We start from the raw sequence: 23872 nt of genomic DNA, 5'->3' as shown, positions 1-23872 counted from the left end.
TGGACTGTTTTGGCTACACCATTTTTTAGTTTTGTTTTTGGACACACCCTTTCGATATTTGTTATTTGTTTTGGCTCACCTATTGGCTGATATTTCTAAGTTTATTCAGTTCTCTTGATATCAGAGGACAGTTTTTGTGTTCATGCTTGGCCCTGATTTCGACACTTTCTTTTGGTATTCTATTTCTTGATCATATCTAAATACATATGGATTAATGGTATACACGAGTCTGTTTTCCTTCCTTCCTTGGATCTAGTAACGACTAGGTGAGAGCAACACAGCAGTAAAGGCAGCTGACCAGGTCTGGTGTTGAGATAACTTTCAGATGTAATATAGAGAAAAATAAATTATCAAATGAAGATATCCAGGGGACATTTGTCCTGACCCGTTGTGTCTGCGCAATGTGTTGGAAGACTGGATATTTTACGAACACTTCACTTACTGTTATTTCCATGCACATATGAAAGATCGAGAGTGATCTCCCTTCGCCTTTACAACTGTTTCTCTGATAATATCGATTCTTTACATATCAAAATTTTCGCAAGTTTGGGGTAGCTGGTTTGATAGAATACTTAGCAGTTTAGATATGCATGATCCCGATAGAAATAATCATGCTTTTAGAATGACGATAAAATGATAAACGTAAGTTTCTTAGCAAACTAACACTAAAGGGCGAGCAGGTTATCAAGTACATTATTTTCTCATTAAACGACCCCGGGTCCTGCCTTGAAACGTGGATGATCAGGGATATAGCTGGCGCCTTTGTGGGGCCGGCGTTAATTTCTCACTCACACCATATACAAAATAAACAAGCAAACGCACTGATTCAACAAGTAACTTAGTGAGCTTTCATCTCCCGTACGTGTGAGGGGAGTGAGCTTCTTGTCGACCAATCAGCTAAGGGAGACCACTCATGTCAGACTATTTCTCCCCGTGTATCAGTGGAGATGCTAGTTGTGGACCGACCATTTGATATTCGTATAAATTGTCCCCGAAAATTCTGGGAAAAAATAATTTTGTTTACTGTTGAAAAAGAAAAGAAATTACCTGACACAAATATTACATTTCTTGCAAAGTGTTTTTCTTTACACAGCATTCAGGCTCATAGTTTTAAAATTTTAAAAAATATGGTTTTGTAGCTGTAGCTAAACAACCATATACCGTATTTCCTCTATGAGACGCCGGGCCTCTAATAGACGCCGGGTCAATTGTTCAGTGCAAAAAATAGAAGCCGGGCCTCTAATAGACGCCGGGTCGATCAATTGATACAATTAATTATCCCTTTTTGGGACCTAAATTCGTGGTCATAGTGAAATGGGGGGGGGGGGGGGGGGGGGGGTATTAATAGAAGCCGGGCATCCAATAGACGCCGGGCCTCTAATTGACGCCGGGTCAAAGGCTTGTCCGAAATAAATAAGCCCGGGCGTCTAATAGAGGAAATACGGTAGATCTATTCTCGATACAAACATATGAACTAGCCAAAACGCCACACTCAGCAATAGTCCAGCTTTTTGACGGCGGTCCGGCTGTAAATGATAGTCTGGACCAAAACAATCCAGTGATTTGACATCATGATAATCGATCTACCCAATTGGGATACGATGACATACATCAACCAAGTCAGCGAGCCGGACCACCTGATCCTGTTAGTTGCCTTTTACAAACCAGCGTGGGTTGCTGAAGATCAATGCTAACCTTTATCTTTTCAATAAACAATTGGCAAACATTTAGCTCATTCTGTTGAGGAAGTACAATGATTGATTAAAAGTAGCGAATGGAGTTCTAAAACATTTAAAATCATGCGCATAAGCAGTGTCACACTTGCAATATAATGAACATAATAGTCGTCACATCGCACAAAGGAACCGAACATGCGAGATCCAACCTGTCCCAAAACTATAACCTCATGGGCGTTATGCAACAACATTTAGAGTTATGTCCCTTTACCACTAGGTGGCTCGTACACACATGGTAATGTTGACAAAGTATCAACAAAAAATATCAGGAGTATTTCTTCATCGACAACAAAGCATTTTATGAATGAAGTGGTGATAGTGGAAAACATACATCGAAAGGTATAATGATAATGGCTTCAGGAAGCAATAATATGCCGAGTGCATCATTTGATATAGCGTTGATTGTAAGCCTCCGGACTGACACCCTGATTTGTCAGAGGTTTGGCCAAGTCTTTGGACTTAGGCCTGTGCAATTCCTCTTCCTTCTTTGAAGATTCAGTGGACCAGGCAGATTGTTCGAATTTGTGATAAAACTGATAGTTAGTGAGTAACCTAAAACTGATGTAGTGTGCTCATGGTAGGTATGGCTGTCACTAAGATATTATGTGTGAGAGTTTTGTGAGACTGTCATTTGTTAAACAGTTAGCCTGGTGTTTCCTATTCTATTGTTTGTTGTGATATACGTCAATGACAGTAAATACAGGAAATTTTCCCATCAACACTATTATTGTTTTCGCATATTCAATTATAAGATTTAATAGACTATATCATCATGTATATGTTAGTCTATAATCAGCTTTATCATGAAAGAATCTATTACACAATACATATCTCTCCTCTAAAATTAAAGCAGTTATTATGCCTGATGCTGATTTCCTGGAACTGAGCTGGCTAGACTTACTTTTGTATAAAACTAGATTGGTTTGTATCCATAAAGTACATATATTCAGCAGTCATGGTTATAAGCTGATTATAGAATGTGTCAACATGTCAGTGCATGCATGGCCATGGGTGATTTGTGATCATGTAACTCCAGGCACTGGCGTGCACAAACATAATGACATAAGTTTTATCAGCTTGTTACTTAGCAGATTTTGACAACTCATTGTACATATTCAGAGCTCCAGGTAACTTTTTGAGCAGTTGAGTTTTTACTCTAGGGTTTCGATTTTAATGGGTTATGACATTTTTTATTGGGTAACCAACATTTTTTCACTCATCTATTCATCTTTTGTGTTTTTCCTAAAATAAGTGAACATTTTAGGATTTAAAAAAATAAATGAAATTATGTTTTAGATGTATATAACTGTTCTAAATATATAGGCTTGACTCGGAAAGTAAATTAGCTCGTAATTGTGTTTCGGAAATTAGCTCCTTTGTACACACGCTGAAGAAAACTTCATTAGGTATTTATGCATGCTGTTTTGATACATTTGATTTTTTTATTTAATGCATGCGTTTCTGTATGCCAGTTATTTGAAAGTAATTGTGTTTTAAATATTTTAGGGGGTATTTTACGCAGAATTGCTGCTTAGCTGTAGCTCTGCATATTGATTTGGTTTGTTGTTTAACGCCGCACTCAGCAATATTCCAGCTATATGATGGCAGTCTGTAAATAATCGAGTCTGGACCAGACAATGCAGTGATTGACAACACGAGCATCGATCCACGCAATTGGGACCGATGACATGCATCAACCAAGTCATAGAGCCTGACCACCCGATCCCATTAGTCGCCTTTTATGACAAGCATAGTCACCTTTTACGGCAAGCATGGGTTGATGAAGACCTATTCTACCCCGGGTCTTCAAAGGCCCTCCCTGCATATTGAAAAAGGGTAGATGAATCTGTCATACATATAGTTGTTTCCCATTTCTTGCGTTATTCCAAGTATGGTACACATGCATTATACCGGACACCATGTTTGTTTAATGCCACTAATAATGTAATGTATTGTGTATCTACTATGGTAATTAAAGATTTCACAAAAGCATTTAATTCAAGCTTGAGTGGGGGGCAAGCCCCCCAAACCCCCTGTTGTTTTAGCGAGGCGACAGAAATGGTGCCTGAAAAACATAGAAACAGTTACTAAGGAATGAGCTCATGCACATCCTAACCAAAATGGCGTCCGGTATACTGCATTCTTACCCCAAGTATAAACACAGTGAAAGTGACATGGTTAGACACATTTTGTTATTCGTACTATCGTAACAATCTTTCTTCATGTCCTGTGTAGGATGAGGATAGTGAGAATGTGATCTGCTGCAAGAGTATGGAATCACAGACTGACTATGCTAAATTTTGTGCTGAAATATGGCAGAACTACTACTAGTAACTACTGTGTTTTGTTATACTGTTACATATACATACTTTTGTTTTGAGGCATTTTTTCCTTGTCTCATAAATGTTATGGAGAAAGAATTATGATTTAGTTTGATTTTTTTTTCCAGAAAAAATGGAAAGCAAAGTGCCAGAGACCAGTATACCCCTATCATCACTAGGTAGATTTTATATTTACGCCATCCATGGCTATGCAATAGAGGTCATGTTCACAGCAGTGTGGGAGTTTGTTGTCAACTTTAACTGGAAGTTTCCGGGCAACACCAGTGTCTGGTCCTTTCCTATCTACGGCTTGTCTACGATGATGATAGAGTATCTGTATCTTCGCTTAAAGGACAGAGTACCCCTGGTTGGGAGAGCACTCATTTATACAGTATGGACGTACATTTGGGAGTTCAGCACTGGATATATACTGAAAAAGTTTGATGCCTGCCCTTGGGATTACACACCGTTTGAAGGAGATTTTATGGGACTGATTACACTGGAATATGCCCCCTTGTGGTTCATAGGGTGCATGATCTCGGAGCAGTTCGTCATCAAATATACACGGCAGATACACTGGGGGCCTCGCTTCCCCAGTAACTCCAAACCCACTTCATCCAATGGAGATGTCAAGAAATCAGACTGAGGACTGCTTAGTTCACACAAGCTATTACCATGATTATGATTCATAAAAAAATATTTTTGTAATAATAATCATATGTCTCCCTTTAGTTCTGATAATATGTAGAAAGTTGAGGTGGACAGAAAATAGTCATCTATTCAGCTAATTCAGCTTGAATGGATCTAGTAAAATTGAATAGAATATGTATAATAAGATGTCCATCGGACAAGGATAGCTTTCTTGCATCTTATCAGCATTTCCATATACTGGGTAGAAATACTTTCTAAATTAGTTCAGTGTGTACAGAGTGTGACAGCAATGCTTAGTGTCCCCTGCTGTGATATGGCTGGAGGGTTTCTGAAGGCACAAAGGCGTTTTATAAAAAACAAATTAGCAGCTACAAGCTATTAACACAGACTTTTCTAGAACACTATGACACTGATAATGACCATATATCTTCTAGCTCCTAACTTTAGTGTCACAACCCCCTGTGTCCAAAGGGGGGAATAACCATGACAACCATCATAAACGCCATACTCATATTCCAAATATATCTCTATCCAAGGATGAGTCTTATGTGATACGCTAACAGCAGGAATCTGGGTTATTCCAAATGTAATTCTATCCCAGAATGTCCTATGTGATATGCTGGCAGCAGGAATTTGGGTTATTCCACCGGTGTCACTATCTGTAATAGACCATGATAGATGCTGATGATGCATATTATGACATAATAACCTCCATCGTTACCTGAGTATTAAACATCAACAGGTAGATCAACGCTTCTACATCTGTGGGATGGTATTTAGTCCAAGCACTGGAAATGGATGGATAATTGGCGGTTAATTTGTTTTGTTTGGGTAAATTGAATTATGCACTTCACAGTCTATTTTATGTATTTCCTGCGTGTATTTTTAAAATTATTAAGACTTAAACACTAATTCATTTAGTCATGTTTATTTTTGTGGAATGGAAGATGCATGTTCTTTTGTTTTTGTTTATCACAAATGACATGATTTTAATGAATGTACTGATGCATTAGCTTCCCTGACAGCTGATTCCACTATTAGATTATTGTTTACTTTGTTGTATGGCTGAAAAAGATGTGTTTTTGGTAACCATGGCAACAGGCCCATGACAAAGGTAACCTTTCAATTTCAGGGAACAGCATGTACTGATTGGGTTCAAAATATATTCTAAATTGATAGCTTTATCAAATTGCTGACAATACTACATGTTTCTTTGCCTTGTACAAACTGTTAATTTGTATGTGACATATCGCACAAACTCTTTGTTGACTACACTTTGTAATGTGTAATACTCACAAACCAGTTTTAGAAAATCTGCACCTTATGCTACTGTGATAGGAAGAAACTAACCAAACTGATAAAATGATGTGTTGAAGTGACCGGATTCAGCTTCTACATGTAATAGTGCTGATTGGCTCCGGGTTTAGGCTGTGACTCTAGTTTCACTGATCTTGTGTGCCCCTTTGATCCTGAGGGTTAGTTGTGCTCAGGTAGGTTTACCCCTGTCTCTATCCTCAGCCCTTGGATGCCCATTATGATTAAGAAACCCTTTACGATCATAAGGGTTAGATAGATACCCCTTTCCGAACAAACACCCCTTTACAATCCTTAAGTTTGAGCACCCCTTTCCAATAAAACACCCTTTACAATCCTTATGGTTAGGAACCCCTTGACAACCCATAGGGAGGGGGCACAGGTGGCCCAGTCGTCTAAGGCGCCGCGATTCGCTGTGCAGAGTTGCGTCCCTTGAACACGCCAGAAACCTATGATTGTGGGTTCGAATCCCGGTTCGCCCTGATTATGTTTCTAGGTTTGTCAGCACCATACTCGTGCTCGTGGGTTTCACCGAAGTGGTAAACGTCTGAGACCTGCATCACTTCGGGCTTTCCTTCCACATTAAGCTGACACGCCGTGATATAACTGGAATACAGTTAAAAGCGGAATAAAACCCAACACACTCACTCACTCATTCAACCCATAGGGTTAGGAACCCCTTTACAATCCTTATGGTTAGGGGACCTCTTTACAATCCTTGGGGTTAGGAACCTCTTTCTGCTCAAGGTTAAACCTGTCTCACTCACTCAAACACTCTGGATTTGTGCACTCTTAGTAGGACACCATGACATTGAAATCTCATTATGATCAAATGTGAGTTCTCGCTACCGCTTAACAAAGATCTGAGGACATCCCATAAAGGGTCACGTCAGGACAAACTGTAACCGAGCAATGAAATAACTAACAGCCTCACAACCTCACACCCGACTAAACAGAGCATGGCTTTGTTCGACAGATTCTGTAAAAATCTCTAGTTTCAATGGGATAAATGAAACGGAAGAGACTTTCCATAGGCCGTGGGAAGTACTGCCATACAATCTTGGCTACTTAATGTACAGTCCAGAATATTCCTTTGTTCAGTTTTTATATTTTTAGTGTAGTCTCGCATTGAGCAACCAGTTTGAAACTTGTGCCGTGAAGCTTGGGAAAGCTGCTTACTGATTGGTCATTGACGACTTCTTGTAAGTCGTTTCAATGGTTGGTAAAAGTTCACGAAAGGTTGCTCTGACGTGACCCGTAATGGGATGTCCTCAGATCTTTGTTTAGCGGTAGCGAGAACTAAGATCTGAGTTTAATGATTTTGCATGACATTGTCGATGTTATGTTCAAACCCCACTCACTCACTTATAACTGTCCGACACAGTCACCATGACACTTCTTCCCCCAAACACCCCCACCCATGTTTTATCATAGCTGACTCAAATGGGACATATTGTACAAGGGCAGGATTGACTAGGACTGGTTTTCAGCATACTTCTAATACAGGCAGTTAGTTCTGTATATCAGCTCAATTTTCAGCATTTTCATACAGAAATAATTCCTCTTATTTTCTCTTTTTATATTGGGACTTTTTTGGGGGGGTATTTTATGTACTAGGAACCAAGTGTGTTGTTTATTTATCATGTTAAAAGTTTTACCTTTATGAGTGTATTTGTGTACATTTGTGTTTCACACTGGTATGTGGTTTTGCACTGTATATTTATAAAGGTGTGTTATCTGCAATGTGTGTTCATAAAAGTCTTGAAACAAGGGTGTATATGTTCTCTAATGGTGTCAAGTGTGGTTTACTGGCACAGGTAGGGTTGGCTTTTGTGCATAATGGTACCAGGTGTGTGGTTTACCTGCACAGGTAGGGTTGGCTGATGTGCATAAAGGTACCAGGTGTGTGGTTTACCTGAACAGGTGAGGTTAGCTTTTGTGCATAATGGTACCAGGTGTGTGGTTTACCTGCACAGGTGAGGTTGGCTTTTGTGCATAAAGGTACTAGGTGTGTGGTTTACCTGCACAGGTAGGGTTGACTGCACAGGTAGGGTTGGCTTTTGTGCATAATGGTACCAGGTGTGTGGTTTTCCTGCACAGGTAGGGTTGGCTTTTGTGCATAATGGTACCAGGTGTGTGGCTTACCTGCACAGGTAGGGTAGGCTTTTGTGCATAATGGTACCAGGTGTGTGGTTTTCCTGCACAGGTAGGGTTGACTGATGTGCATAATGGTACCAGGTGTGTGGTTTATCTGCACAGGTAGGGTTGACTGATGTGCATAAAGGTACCAGGTGTGTGGCTTACCTACACAGGTAGGGTTGACTGATGTGCATAAAGGTACCAGGTGTGTGGCTTACCTACACAGGTAGGGTTGACTGATGTGCATAATGGTACCAGGTGTGTGGTTTACCTGCACAGGTAGGGTTGACTGATGTGCATAAAGGTACCAGGTGTGTGGTTTACCTGCACAGGTAGGGTAGACTGATGTGCATAATGGTACCAGGTGTGTGGTTTACCTGCACAGGTAGGGTAGACTGATGTGCATAATGGTACCAGGTGTGTGGTTTACTGGCACAGGTAGGGTTGTCTTTTGTGCATAAAGGTACCAGGTGTGTGGTTTACTGGCAAAGGGAGGGTTGACTGATGTGCATAAAGGTACCAGGTGTGTCGTTTACCTGCACAGGTAGGGTTGGCTTTTGTGCATAAAGGTACCAGGTGTGTGGTTTACCTGCACAGGTAGGGTTGACTGATGTGCATAAAGGTACCAGGTGTGTGGTTTACCTGCACAGGTAGGGTTGGCTTTTGTGCATAAAGGTACCAGGTGTGTGGTTTACCTGCACAGGTAGGGTTGACTGATGTGCATAAAGGTACCAGGTGTGTGGTTTACCTGCACAGGTAGGGTTGGCTTTTGTGCATAAAGGTACCAGGTGTGTGGTTTACCTGCACAGGTAGGGTTGGCTTTTGTGCATAAAGGTACCAGGTGTGTGGTGTACCTTCACAGGTAGGGTTGGTTGATGTGCATAAAGGTTCCAGGTGTGTGTTTTACCTGCACAGGGAGGGTTGGCTGATGTGCATAATGGTACCAGGTGTGTGGTTTACCTGCACAGGTAGTGTTGGCTGATGTGCATAAAGGTACCAGGTGTGTGGTTTACCTGCACAAGTGAGGTTAGCTTTTGTGCATAATGGTACCAGGTGTGTGGTTTACCTGCACAGGTAGGGTTGACTGATGTGCATAAAGGTACCAGGTGTGTGGTTTACCTGCACAGGTAGGGTTGGCTTTTGTGCATAAAGGTACCAGGTGTGTGGTTTACCTGCACAGGTAGGGTTGACTGATGTGCATAAAGGTACCAGGTGTGTGGTTTACCTGCACAGGTAGGGTTGGCTTTTGTGCATAAAGGTACCAGGTGTGTGGTGTACCTTCACAGGTAGGGTTGGTTGATGTGCATAAAGGTTCCAGGTGTGTGTTTTACCTGCACAGGTAGGGTTGGCTGATGTGCATAATGGTACCAGGTGTGTGGTTTACCTGCACAGGTAGTGTTGGCTGATGTGCATAAAGGTACCAGGTGTGTGGTTTACCTGCACAGGTAGTGTTGGCTGATGTGCATAAAGGTACCAGGTGTGTGGTTTACCTGCACAGGTAGGGTTGGCTGATGTGCATAATGGTACCAGGTGTGTGGTTTACCTGCAGCATTAAACAACAAACAACAATACAACAAATTAGGAGTAATAATTATCTGTCTGGTTCCGAACAGGTCTCAAGTATCTCAATCTTGTCGTAGGAGATAAGATAAGGTGGTCAGGCTGTGTGACGTGGCTGTTTGTGAGTCAGCACACCGATAAGATTGTACATTGATCATACTCTCAGCCAGTCTGGCCTAGACTTGATTATTTACTTGTCATTGGGATATTGCTGGAATATTGCCGACTCACTGCTGTGTAAAACATCAAACAAACAAATATTAATTAATTAAATACTAATTAAGTCATAGTGTCTCTGGCAAATGCAAACATCTGATGAAGAGAAGAAACTAAACACTGCAAAAATTTAAACATTACTGTAGAGATCAATATCAGAAAACATTAATCAGATGAAGACAGATTGTCATATATTCTTTCAATGTGATGTTTTAGTACAGGGGTGAGTACTCTATCAGGCAAATCATACTTTATTTTCACTTAAATGTAACGATTTAATTTATCAACATTTCAACCATACACTGCCAATCTGTCAGTATATAAAAAAGCAAAGAAATGTGTCCTAAATGTGTCGTCATTCAACATTTTTTCATTTCTTATTTACACAATTCCCTGCATTACTGACTTTTTTCCTTTTTATAAAAGCTACAACCCTACCTGTTACAGGGGTAAACAATACCCTGCCACACCGCTAGAAACAAGAATAGTGGGACCCATGGCTTTGTCATCCACCAACATTTGAAACTGCTGGATTTTGTAATATCTTAAAGAAGTATTCTAGAATCTTTGAAGAGAGATTAACTTGTGGATTTCAACTTCTTCCAGTGGAACATTTGGTTCAGGTGCTAGTACCTTTAATGGCTGCTTGATAACAGGTACTGGAACCTGTATCGAAACGTCACAGTGAAAGAATAAAGATGTTGAAATTCAACTTGTCTTCAGCTTGTTTCCATACATTGTAATTAAATAATTGCTAGATTTCTATACATTGCATTACAGTAACTGTTGTTTTAAAGTATCAATTTGTATCTATAGTAATATGAAAGAATCGGGTCATCCTTAACTTTTTTTATCAGTATGTATACAAGGTCTATTTGGGTCAGGCAGGTAGTAGTGAGGACATTACCCTGGTGATAAGTTTTGATGATATCATCTTCCCGAGGCAAGAGAGTTAACTGACTGTAAAAGTCCAGTTTCCGACCTTGCCGAACTAGGCTGGAATTTCCTGGGCTCAATCGTAGCGCCACCAGTGGCTTTTACGAGTTATGTCCCTTCTATGCCTCTCCTGTGGACCAATCAGATTCCACCTCTCGTATCACTTGCATTTTGCTTCAAAGAAAATGGAAGCACCCAGTCAAGACGATCTGATCGACAATCAAGATCTATATTGTGATAAAACAGGTCTTACGTGCTTCAAATCACGTGAGTACCTTGATTAAAACATGAAAAGATTTGGAAAATATCCGTTGACAACGAGTTGGCGGTGCACATGTTTTGCAAATCCTGCAATCGACCGAACTCTGCATAACAGCTTACGAACCGGATTTCAATTTCATTGCGCGATTTTGATTGGTCTATTCATAGACTTGTTAGTCCAGCCAAAATCTAACTCCGTAATATCAGCCAAGTTCGGCTAGGGTGAAAACTGGACTTTTATAGTCAGTTAAGTCTCTTGCCTCGGGAAGATGTGATGATGTATGTTAAGGGCTCATATTGGTCCCCAGGATCTCATTATTGTAACGTCTGAGACCTGCATCACTTTGGGTCTTCCTCCTACATTAAGCTGATACGTCGTGATATACCTGGAATACTGTCTAAAGCGACATTAAACCCAACTCACTCACTTCAAGACATGAACAAAACATTTGGTAATTCTTTATTATTATGAACTTTGTTAAATGGGTTTATATGAATGAAAATTATATTTTTTTGTTTTCAACACCTGCATGTTTTTTACTTCAAACATCACAAAATGTACCTGTCACATAAAATGTGTCCAAAAGGCTGATTCTAGAGGAGTTTTGTCCGAAAGCATTATTCTGATATTTGTACATGAACAAGCTCTTTTTGTAAAAAGTAGGAAAAGTTTATAATTCATCATGATCACACAAACGGACCTCCTCTGGTTACGGACAAGAGGCTAAATGTGATATGTGAGGCATTAGAGCACGAATACCAATGTATGTTGTGATACGATTTTTATAGCACAGTATTTTCTTCAAGATGTTATCATAGGTATACATTGATACGATATGGATCATGACACATTGTTCATGATAAAATGACAATACGATCTACAGTAGGAATCTTGATTTTACCTGCACTTCTCATGATGTTATATATTGCTATAATCATGATAATATGTATAAATACATATTGATTACGATATTATACATGTGATACAATATGAATCACTTTATGTTATGAAAGATTTTATACTTTTCATACAACGCTATGTGTCACATACATTTTCATGGTATAACACTGATGCTCATAATGTAAATCACTGGATTGTCTGGTCCAGACTCGATTATTTACAGACCGCCGTCATATAGCTAGAATATTTCTGAGTGCGGCGTTAAACAACATGCAAGTATCACAGATAAATTAACAATTGCTTCTTATTAGTGACCGGGGGCACGGGTGGCCCAGTCGACTACGGCGCCGCGATTCGCTGTGCAGAGTTGTGTCCCTTGGGCACGCCAGAAACCTATGATTGTGGGTTCGAATCCCGGTTCGCCCCAATTATGTTTCTAGGTTTGTCAGCACCATACCCGTGCTCGTGGGTTTCACCGAAGTGGTAAACGTCTTAGACCTGCATCACTTCGGGCTTTCCTCCTACATTAAGCTGACACGCCGCGATATAACTGGAATACTGTTAAAAGCGGCGTTAAACCAAACTCACACACACACACACACTCTTATTAGTGACCAGTTCAAAAGTTTGATGTTGGGTAAAAATCTTATTTCTTTAGGGGTGGGGCCTTAATGCAAACCCTGCAAGTTTTCTACCCAACAAAATTAACTTACCTGATTTCTCAGTGTTTTATATAGTAACTGAACTAACCAGATCCTATTTCATTCATATGCTGTTAGGAGTTATCATTAAATACATACAGTTTTTCTACAAGGTAGGGTTTGATCATCGCCGGCAATAGTCAATCTAGTGACAGATTAAACTTCATTAAATAAACTTTCTGAAAAAACAGGGCAAAACACGAGAATGCGAGAACATTCAACATTTTCAGAATTAACTTTTCGGGGGGATTAGGGGGTATGTCTCAAAAGTTAAGGAATTAAGTTTTGTATCCGACATCATACTTTTGAACTGGTCCCATTATAGCTTACTTGAAAGTTTGTGACATTTGTATCAGGAGTGTCAGGATATGCCAGTCTCATTAAAATCAGATCTTAGTGCTCAACCACAACACAAGGATCTGAGGACATCACATTACAGGTTACAATCTGAGCATGGCTTACAAGATCGCGAAAGTGAATGAAAGTCCAAATGTGTTATTTAATCAGGCAACCGCGAAAAGGTTAATCTAAGAAGTTCCGAATGACAGTCACTGGTTGCTTCACTGTCATAAACATTTGGGGCGGTCAGGTAGCCTAGTGGTTAAAGCGTTCGCTCGTCACGCTGAAGACCCGGGTTCGATTCCCGACATGGGTACAATGTGTAAAGCCCATTTCTGGTGTCCCCCGCCGTGATATTGCTGGAATATTGCTAAAAGCGGCGTAAAACCGTATTCACTCACTCATAAACATTTGAAAGGGAAGAGATTTCCCATTGCCCAGGGGAAGTACTGCCATACAATCTTGGCTATCTATTAAACATTCCAGAATTTTCTTTCTTTAAATTTTAAAATTTTGAATTGAGAACTTTGTCGAAATATTTTTCAAAACATAGTCTGGACTTGGCGTTATGAAACTAGTGCTGTAGAGCTTGAGAAAGCTGTTTTTTGATTGGCTAATGTCGACTGGAGGTAAGTAATTTTATTGGTCGGTCACAGTCATCTGACATAATCTGTGATGGGATGTCCTCAGATCTTTGTGTAGAGGGAGCAAGCACATAGATCTGATTTTAATGAGATTGAGGATATGCCAACCTCATGATACATATCATGATAAGTATCGTGATACATAATTTACATTGTTTTTGCAAGAGCTTCTCCATATTCCATGGGGCCCGGCTAACAAGGGGATGCTGCTGTCCATCATTTTGTGTTAACGAGGACAGGTGAAGTTAGACTCATTCTTACAGTATTATGCAATTAGATTTAGCATTTTGTCATGCGATTGACGCAAAAGTAAAGCTTGCCTGAGTAGTTATCAGAATAAGGGCACTGCAAAACTTCATAAATATTACTTTTTGAAAATTAATATAGGCTTTAAACCTAAATGGATACATGTTTATCATGTATTGTATTGTCATATCTAATGTGTGATGTATTGATACATCAGTGAGTCATGACATTCCGAAGTTGTACAAGGGGGCACGGGTGGCCCAGTCGCCTAAGCCGCCGCGATTCGCTGTGCAGAGTTGCGTCCCCTGGACACGCCAGAAACCTATGATTGTGAGTTGAATCCCGGTTCACCCCGATTATGTTTCTAGGTTTGTCAGCACCATACCCGTGCTCGTGGGTTTCACAGAAGTGGTAAACGTCTAAGACCTGCATCACTTCCGGCTTTCCTCCCACATTAAGCTGACACACCGTGATATAACTGGAATAATGTTAAAAGCAACTCACTCACTCACTCACTCCTAAGTGGTACAAAGATACATGTCAAGCGAGGAAGGATGGAAGTGAGTGAGGATATCTTTCAATCTGCTACATTTCCTCATGTTTCTATGTCACAGTGTGAGTTAATAAACTGGCATTCAACATGTTCAAGTCATCATTTATGACGATACATATGTATTCGTATCTGATGTGCCAAATATTAGTTTTTGTTATACTCATGACGTGTTGTTACACAGACATATACCGTATATCGCTGTGTATAAGGCGAGTTTTTCGTACCTAATTTGGTGTCGTACCGTGTAAACACATAATGGCAACATATACTGGAGTTACACACGTGACCAATCATCGTCGAAAAAACAACGCAAGATAAACATATTTTGATTGCAGCGTATAAGGTTTGTGTGTGCACTTGTGATGTGCTTCATTCCAGGTCGCTTTATACACGGAGTATAGGATTTTGGGTCGATTTTGAAGGCGTGTACAGGGGGGTCGTCTTATACGTGGGGTCGCTTTATACACAGCGATATACGGTAGTGATATCATTAATATAGTATAGCTGTTACAGATGCCAACTGGTCACTATTGTGGTCATCGGAACCTGTTTGTTCCTATTAAAAGTATTAATAAGTACCAGATCTGTGGCAGATAGTCTCATTCAAGGTACGTTCAAGGTACATTCAAGGTACATTTCGATGTCAATGATGTTGATGGTACCTGGGCAGCCACTTGCAGTTGTTTACTTTCAACCAAAGCCCTTCGAGTACAATACAAATATCACCACGGACAGTTGCCAAAATAAATAGGATACATTTGTAATATGTCTTATTACATTGGATTTAAAAATGTGCCTTAATCGAGACTTTCTGTTACAGTTCTGAGAACTGCCATAAGATTAATTTTTTATATGTTTGTTAAAGGTGATCATCATGCCTGTAGTGATAGGCCTCCAGACGTAATATATCATGTGACATGTCGCAATGGATAGGTTTTTTTTCCCTAAAAAGACTTGTTACAGCTACTCATAAACTTGTACTAATCATTTATTACAAGTGGCCATGTCAAACCCTGTATTTTTATTTACAATTCTGTACTAGTAGTATTTTGTCAATAACATTGGTATACTCAAAGCTCAGGAATTAACACTCATCCGAACACAGCAACTGTGTACATCAGGACTATACAATATGCACAACATCCCTCAGAGTCGTTTTCATTAAAGTTCTTTTTCGACTGTTCTGACTCTCGCCACTCTACACCCTGGGATAAGTGTTTAATTTGATAATTAGCATGGTTTTATTCCCTACTGGAATATCATGATTTGCTACAGTAATAGCTGGAGTGTACATATATCCTGCTTTGTCAGTGTCAGAGGGTATACAACCCTTAGTTGTTGATAAAATTAAACTGTGTTGTACTAATCATTTGCTTCCTGTTGTAAAGCCAATGTTCATTTCTTAAATGGTTTGTGAAACAGCAAATATTTTGGCATTAGCTTTATATGGACCCTTGTCTTTCAGACACACTCTGAAAAACAATATCCAAAGACTCCCAAGCAAGTCTACTCTTGACTTCTGAGGCAAGAGAGTTAACTGACTTTACAAGTGTCAGTTTCCACCCTTGCCGAACTAGGCTGGAATTCCGGAGTTATAGTTTGGCTGGATTAACAAGTCTATGCATAGTCCAATCGATATTGTGTAATGAAATCGACATCCGGTTCATAAACTGTGCAGATTTCAGTCGATTGAAGGATTTGCAAAACGTGTACTGCCAATTTCGGAATCAAGTGATATTTTCCAAATCTTCATATTTTTAATCAAGGTGCTCACATGATTTGATGCAATTCATGAAGTAAGGCCTGTTTTATCACAATATAGGTTTATTGATTATTTATTGATTATTATTGATCAGATCGTCTTGCCATTTTGTTTGGTGGAATCTGATTGGTCATTAGGGTGGAAACTGGACAGTCGCTTACCTCCCTTGCCTCGGGAAGATGCTTTAATATATCAAATATTAAATGACAATTTAACCAAAACAAATTGATTGGAGGTATTGTTTTTTAAGGCACATGATTTGAAGAATTATTCTTGATGTGAAAAAACACATTCTTTTTACTGTGTATTTTATACTGACACACTTATGCCAGGCATGTTTTGACAAGGTGGGTGATCAAGTATTTCAATGTAGAGCCTATTCTAAATACCACAGATCAGTGCTCCCAGTGTCTACTACTCAACTCTGGATAGTGTCCAGGCAGGAGTTAAATCTGACTGCTTCTTTGGAGATGGTATTGTACGATCTGGACCCACTTGCACAAAGCGATCTTAGCGCTAAGATGATCGCAACTCCCATACTTTAACATAGGCTTACAATAGTCTTAGCGCTAAGACATTTTATGCTTCAATTTCAAATTAATACATACATACATTCATATAAATTGTGTTTCACAGCAGCAGGAGACAAGTCAGTATCCCTATCAAGAGTTGTGTAGTATAGTTTATTCTTGTGCACAAAGGGTGAGATTCCTAACAATATATCTAAATGAAGTGTATCCAATTGTTCCTCTGTGAGTGTTCTTGTAATGTTTTCTTTTTGTCAGTTGCTATGCTGTTGTCTGTAGCAAATGGTATTTTGTTTATGAAATTATTTATGAAGTAAATTCTTATACGATCCTGATTTGTTTTTGTCATAAAAACACATTCTATGATCTGATTATACATCAGATGGTCTGCTTACCTGTGAAGATCCAGGGTAGAACAGGTCTTCAGCAACCCATGCTTGCCGTAAAAGATGACTATGCTTGTCGTATGATGCGACTAACGGAATCGGGTGGTCAGGCTCGCTGATTTGCTTGATGCATATCATCGTATCCCAATTGCGTGGATCAATGCTCGTGATGTAAATCACGGGACTGTCTGGTCAAGCCTCGATTATTTACAGACTGCCGCCATATAGCTGGAATATTGCTGAGTGCGGCATTTAACAACAAACAAATTAGATGGTCTGCTGTCAGGATATGACAACAGGAACTCATGCTTTACTTCAGAGTGAGTGAATGCAATACTCCATCTATATAAGGCCAGCCTGTAAGTCATGAGGTCTGGACCAGGCAGACCAGTGACGAAAGTCGAAGCAACAATCCACATCACCGGTGCATGATATCATGCCAAATATCAGAACCAGACCACCCAATCCCCATTTCAGTCTGGCCCTATTACAATGCTAGAGTATCTTGGCCTTTGACCCAAGTGGGTATTGAATGGTCATTAAGGGCTGATAACAACTAGTAGTACTTGGAAGACCCACTCTCATCTGCAACAACGCTGATAGTGCATCATTAATACGTCTACAGTCGATACTGTGTCCACAAGCGTCGCTCATGATATTTTATTGTTCTTGGTCATGACTCACAGTGACATTAACCCAATACACACATGATGTAGACAACACACAATCAGTCAGTGCAGGAGATCTGTGGAGCCCTGGTGAGGCAGTAGACATGGGACAATTACAAACTTGGAAAAGTCGGTACATGAAGTACACTAATCAGCACCTGTGGGACACTAATCAGCACCTGTGGTGTACTAATCAGCCGCTGTGGGACACTAATCAGCACCTGTGGGACACTAATCAGCACCTAGGGGACACTAATCAGCCCCTGTGGGACACTAATCAGAACCTTGGGACACTAATCAGCACCTGTGGGACACTAATCAGCACCTAGGGAACACTAATCAGCACCTGTGGTGCACTTATCAGCACCTGTGGGACACTAATTAAATATGCACTAATCAGCACCTGTGGGACACTAATCAGAACCTGTCGGACACTAATCAACACCAGTGGGACACTAATCAGCACCTGTGGTGCACTAATCAACACCTGGGGGATACTAATCAGAACCTGTGGGATACTAATCAGAACCTGTAGTGCACTCATCAGCACATGTGGGACACTAATTAAATGTGCACTAATCAGCCCCTGTGGGACACTAATCAGAACCTGTGGGACACTAATCAGCACCCGTGGTGCACTAATCAGCACCTGGGGGATACCAATCAGAACCTGTGGGACACTAATCAGCACCTGGGGGATACTAATCAGCACCTGGGGGATACTAATCAGAACCTTGGGACACTAATCAGCACCTGTGTGACACAAATTAAATGTGCACTAATCAGCATCTGTGGTGCACTAATCAGCACCCTCAGGAAAATAATCAGCACCTGTGGTGCACTAATCACAACCTGTGGGACACTAATCGGAACCTGTGGGACACTAATCAGCACCTGTTGGACACTAATCACACCCTGTGGGACACTAATCAGCACCTGTGGGACACTAATCACAACCTCTGGGACACTAATCAGCACCTTTGGGGCACTAATCACACTAATCAGCACCTGTGGTGCATTACACAGCACCTGTGGGACACTAATCAGAACCTGTTGGGCACTAATCAGCACCTGTGAGACACTAATTAGAACCCGTGGGACACTAATCAGCACCGTGGTGCACTAATCAGCACCTGGGGGATACCAATCAGAACCTGTGGGACACTAATCAGCACCTGGGGGATACTAATCAGCACCTGGGGGATACTAATCAGAACCTTGGGACACTAATCAGCACCTGTGGTGCACTAATCAGCACCTGTGGGGCACAAATTAAATGTGCACTAATCAGCATCTGTGGTGCACTAATCAGCACCCTCATGACAATAATCAGCACCTGTGGTGCACTAATCACATCCTGTGGGACACTAATCAGAACCTGTGGGACACTTATCAGCACCTGTGGGACACTAATCACACCCTGTGGGACACTAATCGGCACCTGTGGGGCACTAATCACACTCATCAGCACCTGTGATGCATTACACAGCACCTGTGGGACACTAATCACAACCTGTGGGACACTAATCAGCACCTTTGGGGCACTAATCACACTAATCAGCACCTGTGGTGCATTACACAGCACCTGTGGTGCATTACACAGCACCTGTGGGACACTAATCAGAACCTGTGGGGCACTAATCAACAATGTGGTGCACTAATCAGAACCTTGGGGACACTAATCAGCACCAGTGGTGCACTAATAAGCACCTGTGGGACACTAATTAAATGTGCACTAGTGAGCACCTGTGGTGCACTAATAAGCAAATGTGGTGGACATATGAGCACCTGTTGTGCACATATCAACACATGTGGGACACTCATTAGCACCTGTGGGAAACTAATTAGCACCTGTGGTGCACTGAGGAAATACAATACAAACAACAGGTAACTGCATACACTTGTTTATTACCAAATCGGAAACAGGGTATGGCCTATGATAGAATTACCTGAGTGCCACCACAGAAGTGCAACCCTCACCTGTCATTTAAACATGGGTAGATATGAATGAGAGTGTTCATTATGAAAAGATTCAGGGAGTAACAACAGATAGTCCCTGACTAAGACTTTGTCCAGCCAATAGACAAACACTTGCTTGATAACAGTGTTATTATCTATACTGAAATGTCCCTACAATTGTGACAAAGATGTTCATCTTCAAACAGTGTCAGCTCCAAGAATAATTCATTGACTACTGAAGACAATACTTGTGAACATCACTTTGTCAGTCACCAATCATCCAGCTCCAACAGTGGGCTGTAAATGATCAAGTCGGGATCCCATGATGACACAGCCTGACCACCCAATCCCCATGTTAGTGGGCAGCAGTGAGGTACCAGTGGGCAGCGGTGAGGTACCAGTGGGCAGCGGTGAGGTACCAGTGGGCAGCGGTGAGGCACCAGTGGGCAGCGGTGAGGTACCAGTTTGCCCCACAGGGGGTAACATAATGAATACACACTGGGTGAGCTGTACACAATGTTCATTGTTCTGAAATTGGTATGAACTGTGGCAATTTTGACATATACATGTATAAAACAACACCATCGTCCTTATAAGGGCATGTTCCCAAAGCAAGGGAGTTAACTGACCATAAAAGACCAGAATAGTTAATTAACTCCCTTGCTTCAGGAACATGTATAAGGCTAAACAAAATGACAGTCTTGGTTCTCAGGCACCGCCTGCTTCATCATAGTCTGCCGCACATTTCATTTTTATTTCCATTTTTAAAACAAAATTAAAAATCCTAATACTCAAAAAGCAAAGCGATCTAATATAGCACACAGTTACTTCCCTTTACTGGCACACTGCTTTACTACACATCTCGTGTTATGGTCATGGTGGCAATAGGAGTTTGTGTGCTTGTTTATGTAGGGAGGCCCTTCCCCAGGTTGATGGTACACAACTGTTTTGGTTACATACCAGTTTGAACAAGCAAAGAAAAAAAAACACCACCCGCCCGCACTATATTTTCAAAAGTCACTGCCTGAGAATCAATTCTTATATTTTTTTTAAGCCTAAGGGACCCTATTTCCTAACTTACACAATGACAACAGAGTTTTGTCTTAGGGCTGGGACAAGTCCAAATTTTCTACTTGGGTACCCAACCCCCTATTACCCGACCCTACCCGGGTACCCACTGTAGGTCTCAAGAGATAGGTACAAAATGTCTGATTGGGAGTTACTTTTACCATAGTAATGACAAAATGTATTTTGATACATGTATTAAACAATCTGGTCATGCATACACTGAAGTTGACTTAAGTTTTATCTTTATTCAACCATATAAAAAGTCACAAAGAATGGGCGCATACTCGAAAAGAAATGAAAACAATAGTGACTTGTAGTGTAACCATAGAGTTCTAGGTAATTATTGTCATTAAACAATATATCATGTGACTAACCACGGGTCCGGGTAGTCCTGTGGGTACCCCAGTCCTATTCAGTATCCACCCGACCCGGGTACCCGAGTTACCCGTCCCAGCCTTATTTTGTATTTCAACTTCTATATTCTTTCACATGCTTGATAAAGGTACTGACATCTGTACCAGAACATCAACAATCAAGTCTTCATCAATACTACATCTTCTATAATCCCACTTAAGGATATGATAACATGACGAGGATGGAATACAGTAGGCACAATACATGTATAATATAGCTGCCTTTATTGAAACATTATAACATATTATTTAATATAAGGCATCAAAAGGAACTTCAATACATGGTAACATATTAAAGGCACAGAACTTTATGAAATTGATAAATGGTTCATAAAACACTTGTAGTCTTTCTTGACAGTCCACTTAATTTTCCCTTCATAAATATTTCAGTTTTGTTACTTTTTATGGACAAGATGTGGAATGAAGGCCCACACTGATGCAGGTCTTTGAAATGCCCCCATAAGTCAAATCTCATTAAAATCAGATCTAAGTTCTTGCTGCCGCTAAACAAAGATCTGAGGACATCCCATTACGGGATACAACAACGACCTATTGCATACTTTGACCGACCACTGAAATGACTAACAATAAATCGACATCAGCCAATTAGAAAGCAGCTTTCTTGAGCTTTACGGCACTCGTTTCAACCTGGCGACTTCCATTTCAGACCATGCTTGAAAAATATGTTGACACAGTTCTCGATTAAAAGTTTGAAAACTGAACAAACGAACATTCCTGAATGTCTGATATATGGTTGCAATGGTATGGCAGTGCTTCCCATGTACTGTGCAACGCCTCTTAAGTTCAAATGTTTATCCCACGGAAGCGAGAGATAGACGATAATTTTGACGGAATCAGTGGTACGGGCCGTAACTGTCGTTTGGAATACCCCGTGTTAACGTTTTCAAGGTTGCATGATTACAAAACGCATTCCAACTGTCACTTTCATGATCTGGTAAGCCACGATTTTATTGGTCGGATGAAAGGTCGTTCTGACCTGACGTGGGATGTCCTCAGATCTTTGTTTAGCGATAGCGCGAACTAAGATCTGATTTTAATGAGATTGCCATAAGTCAATATGAGGACACAGCAGATACAACAACAAAACATAACTGCTATGGACATTTTATGAATATTATTTATTAGATTTTCTGACAGGGCCAGTTCATGCAGTTATCATAGCGACTGATTTACGACACCCATTGTCTGAAGAACATTTAATTGCAAAGGCTCATTACCCTGGAGCCATGACATCTATATGCAGACACAAAAGAAAGGTCTTACCTCTCCCCTAACCCTAGCTAGGCTAAGGGTAAGACCTTTCTTTTTCTCAATCTCTCTGGACCAAGGCTTATATAGCCAAGGTCACCTGACATTAGAAAGTAATAAATATAAATGTAAACAGTAATTCATCAGCAGGATGGCAGACGGTCGATGTACACAAAAATGGGGATTAACAATTAGGATTAGCATCTTATAAATAACAGCAATTAAGTGTTTCAAGGCATATAGATGTCATGGCTCCAGAGTAATGAGCCTTTGCAATTAAATGTTCTTCAGACAATGGGTGTCGTAAATCTGTGTAAATCCATTATGATATTCATATGCTATTCATATTCAACAATGTAAAGTTTTGATGAATATGTTATCCTTGTTGAATAAAAAATGAGAAAATGACTTGTTTTGTTATATACGGTAACCTGTTAGAATCACAAAGCCTGTTTTGACAGCATAGCCGCGAGAGCCACATTATACACTCACGCAACCATAACCATTGCCGCGAGAGCCACATCAATTTGGGCTATCTATTTTCGAAATGTGGCTTTGCCGGCCTGTAACCCAATGAACAGTGACGATTTGTGCCTTGTCCGGTGGAAGTGGCTCACAGTGGAACATTGAAACTCTGACTGACTGAAGCGACCTACAAATGTCTAAGTAACCTCAATACTGACAGTTGTAGGTCATGTTACTTCCGTATTTCTTCAAATTATCTTGAGCTCGCCCAGGACATATCTGTGTTTGTCAGTTTTGTCAAGTTTGACCTGCATTTGGTCAGTTGAATCTATTTGGGTCGCCAGTTTGTTTTATCTAGTTGGGTCGCCAGTTTGTCTGTTGTGTGCAGTTGCGTAGTAATGTGATACTTCGACACGATGCCATAAATACCTGAACATTAGGATCATGATACTGTACATGAAATAAAAATGAATTTTATAATTTATTGCATCATTGCGATCGACTAGATACAGTCCAACTCTGTTGTCTCATATTGTGGGAACCAGGGCAACAGTTCAACTTACCTGAGGTTTGACACATATATACGACTTGACTATTAAATACTGTAGTGAGAACAACAGATAAACAAAGTTAATCCTGATTCGTCTCACATGTGTTGGAGATTTTAATTACATTGCAATCACATGACAATACATCATGCACTTCGTCAGAACATCACCTGACCACAAATTGTTGATTGCGGGTATTGACTGTCTCAGGTGTTTACAAAGTCATCACCGATTCCCTGATAATAAGTGATGCTATTGTAGCGGCCATAAAATTTATGAGTCCTGTGAT

General features: G+C 40.5%; 1 protein-coding gene across 7 annotated transcripts; it reads left to right on the top strand.

Annotated features, from left to right (window-relative positions):
• The first annotated feature begins 1955 nt into the window (after nt 1-1955).
• Nucleotides 1956-10649, top strand: LOC124134827 (transmembrane protein 229B-like). 7 transcript variants are annotated; one of them, XM_048403782.1, is made up of 4 exons: nt 2097-2313; nt 4186-7839; nt 9077-9207; nt 9261-10649. In XM_048403782.1, exon 2 carries the CDS (start codon nt 4191-4193, stop codon nt 4701-4703), a length of 513 nt encoding a protein of 170 aa, XP_048259739.1. In that variant the 5' UTR covers nt 2097-2313; nt 4186-4190; the 3' UTR covers nt 4704-7839; nt 9077-9207; nt 9261-10649. The 7 variants fall into 7 exon arrangements, with proteins under 7 accessions (XP_048259734.1, XP_048259739.1, XP_048259738.1 ...); XM_048403781.1 differs by lacking the exon at nt 9077-9207 and adding an exon at nt 8070-8260 and having other exon boundaries at nt 4186-7892; nt 9215-10649; XM_048403780.1 differs by lacking the exon at nt 9077-9207 and adding an exon at nt 8123-8260 and having other exon boundaries at nt 4186-8069; nt 9215-10649.
• The last annotated feature ends 13223 nt before the right edge of the window (nt 10650-23872 follow it).

This window comes from Haliotis rufescens, unplaced genomic scaffold (assembly GCF_023055435.1).
Source record: "Haliotis rufescens isolate VD_foot unplaced genomic scaffold, xgHalRufe1.0.p SCAF_3, whole genome shotgun sequence".
Classification (NCBI taxonomy): domain Eukaryota; kingdom Metazoa; phylum Mollusca; class Gastropoda; order Lepetellida; family Haliotidae; genus Haliotis; species Haliotis rufescens.
The sequence above is the reverse complement of the archived record's forward strand: the minus strand, read 5'-3'. Positions and strand labels throughout refer to the sequence as shown.

Coding starts and splice junctions, on each gene's coding strand:
- LOC124134827 (XM_048403777.1), top strand. CDS start 4,191: ATGGAAAGCAAAGTGCCAGAGACCAGTATACCCCTATCATCACTAGGT.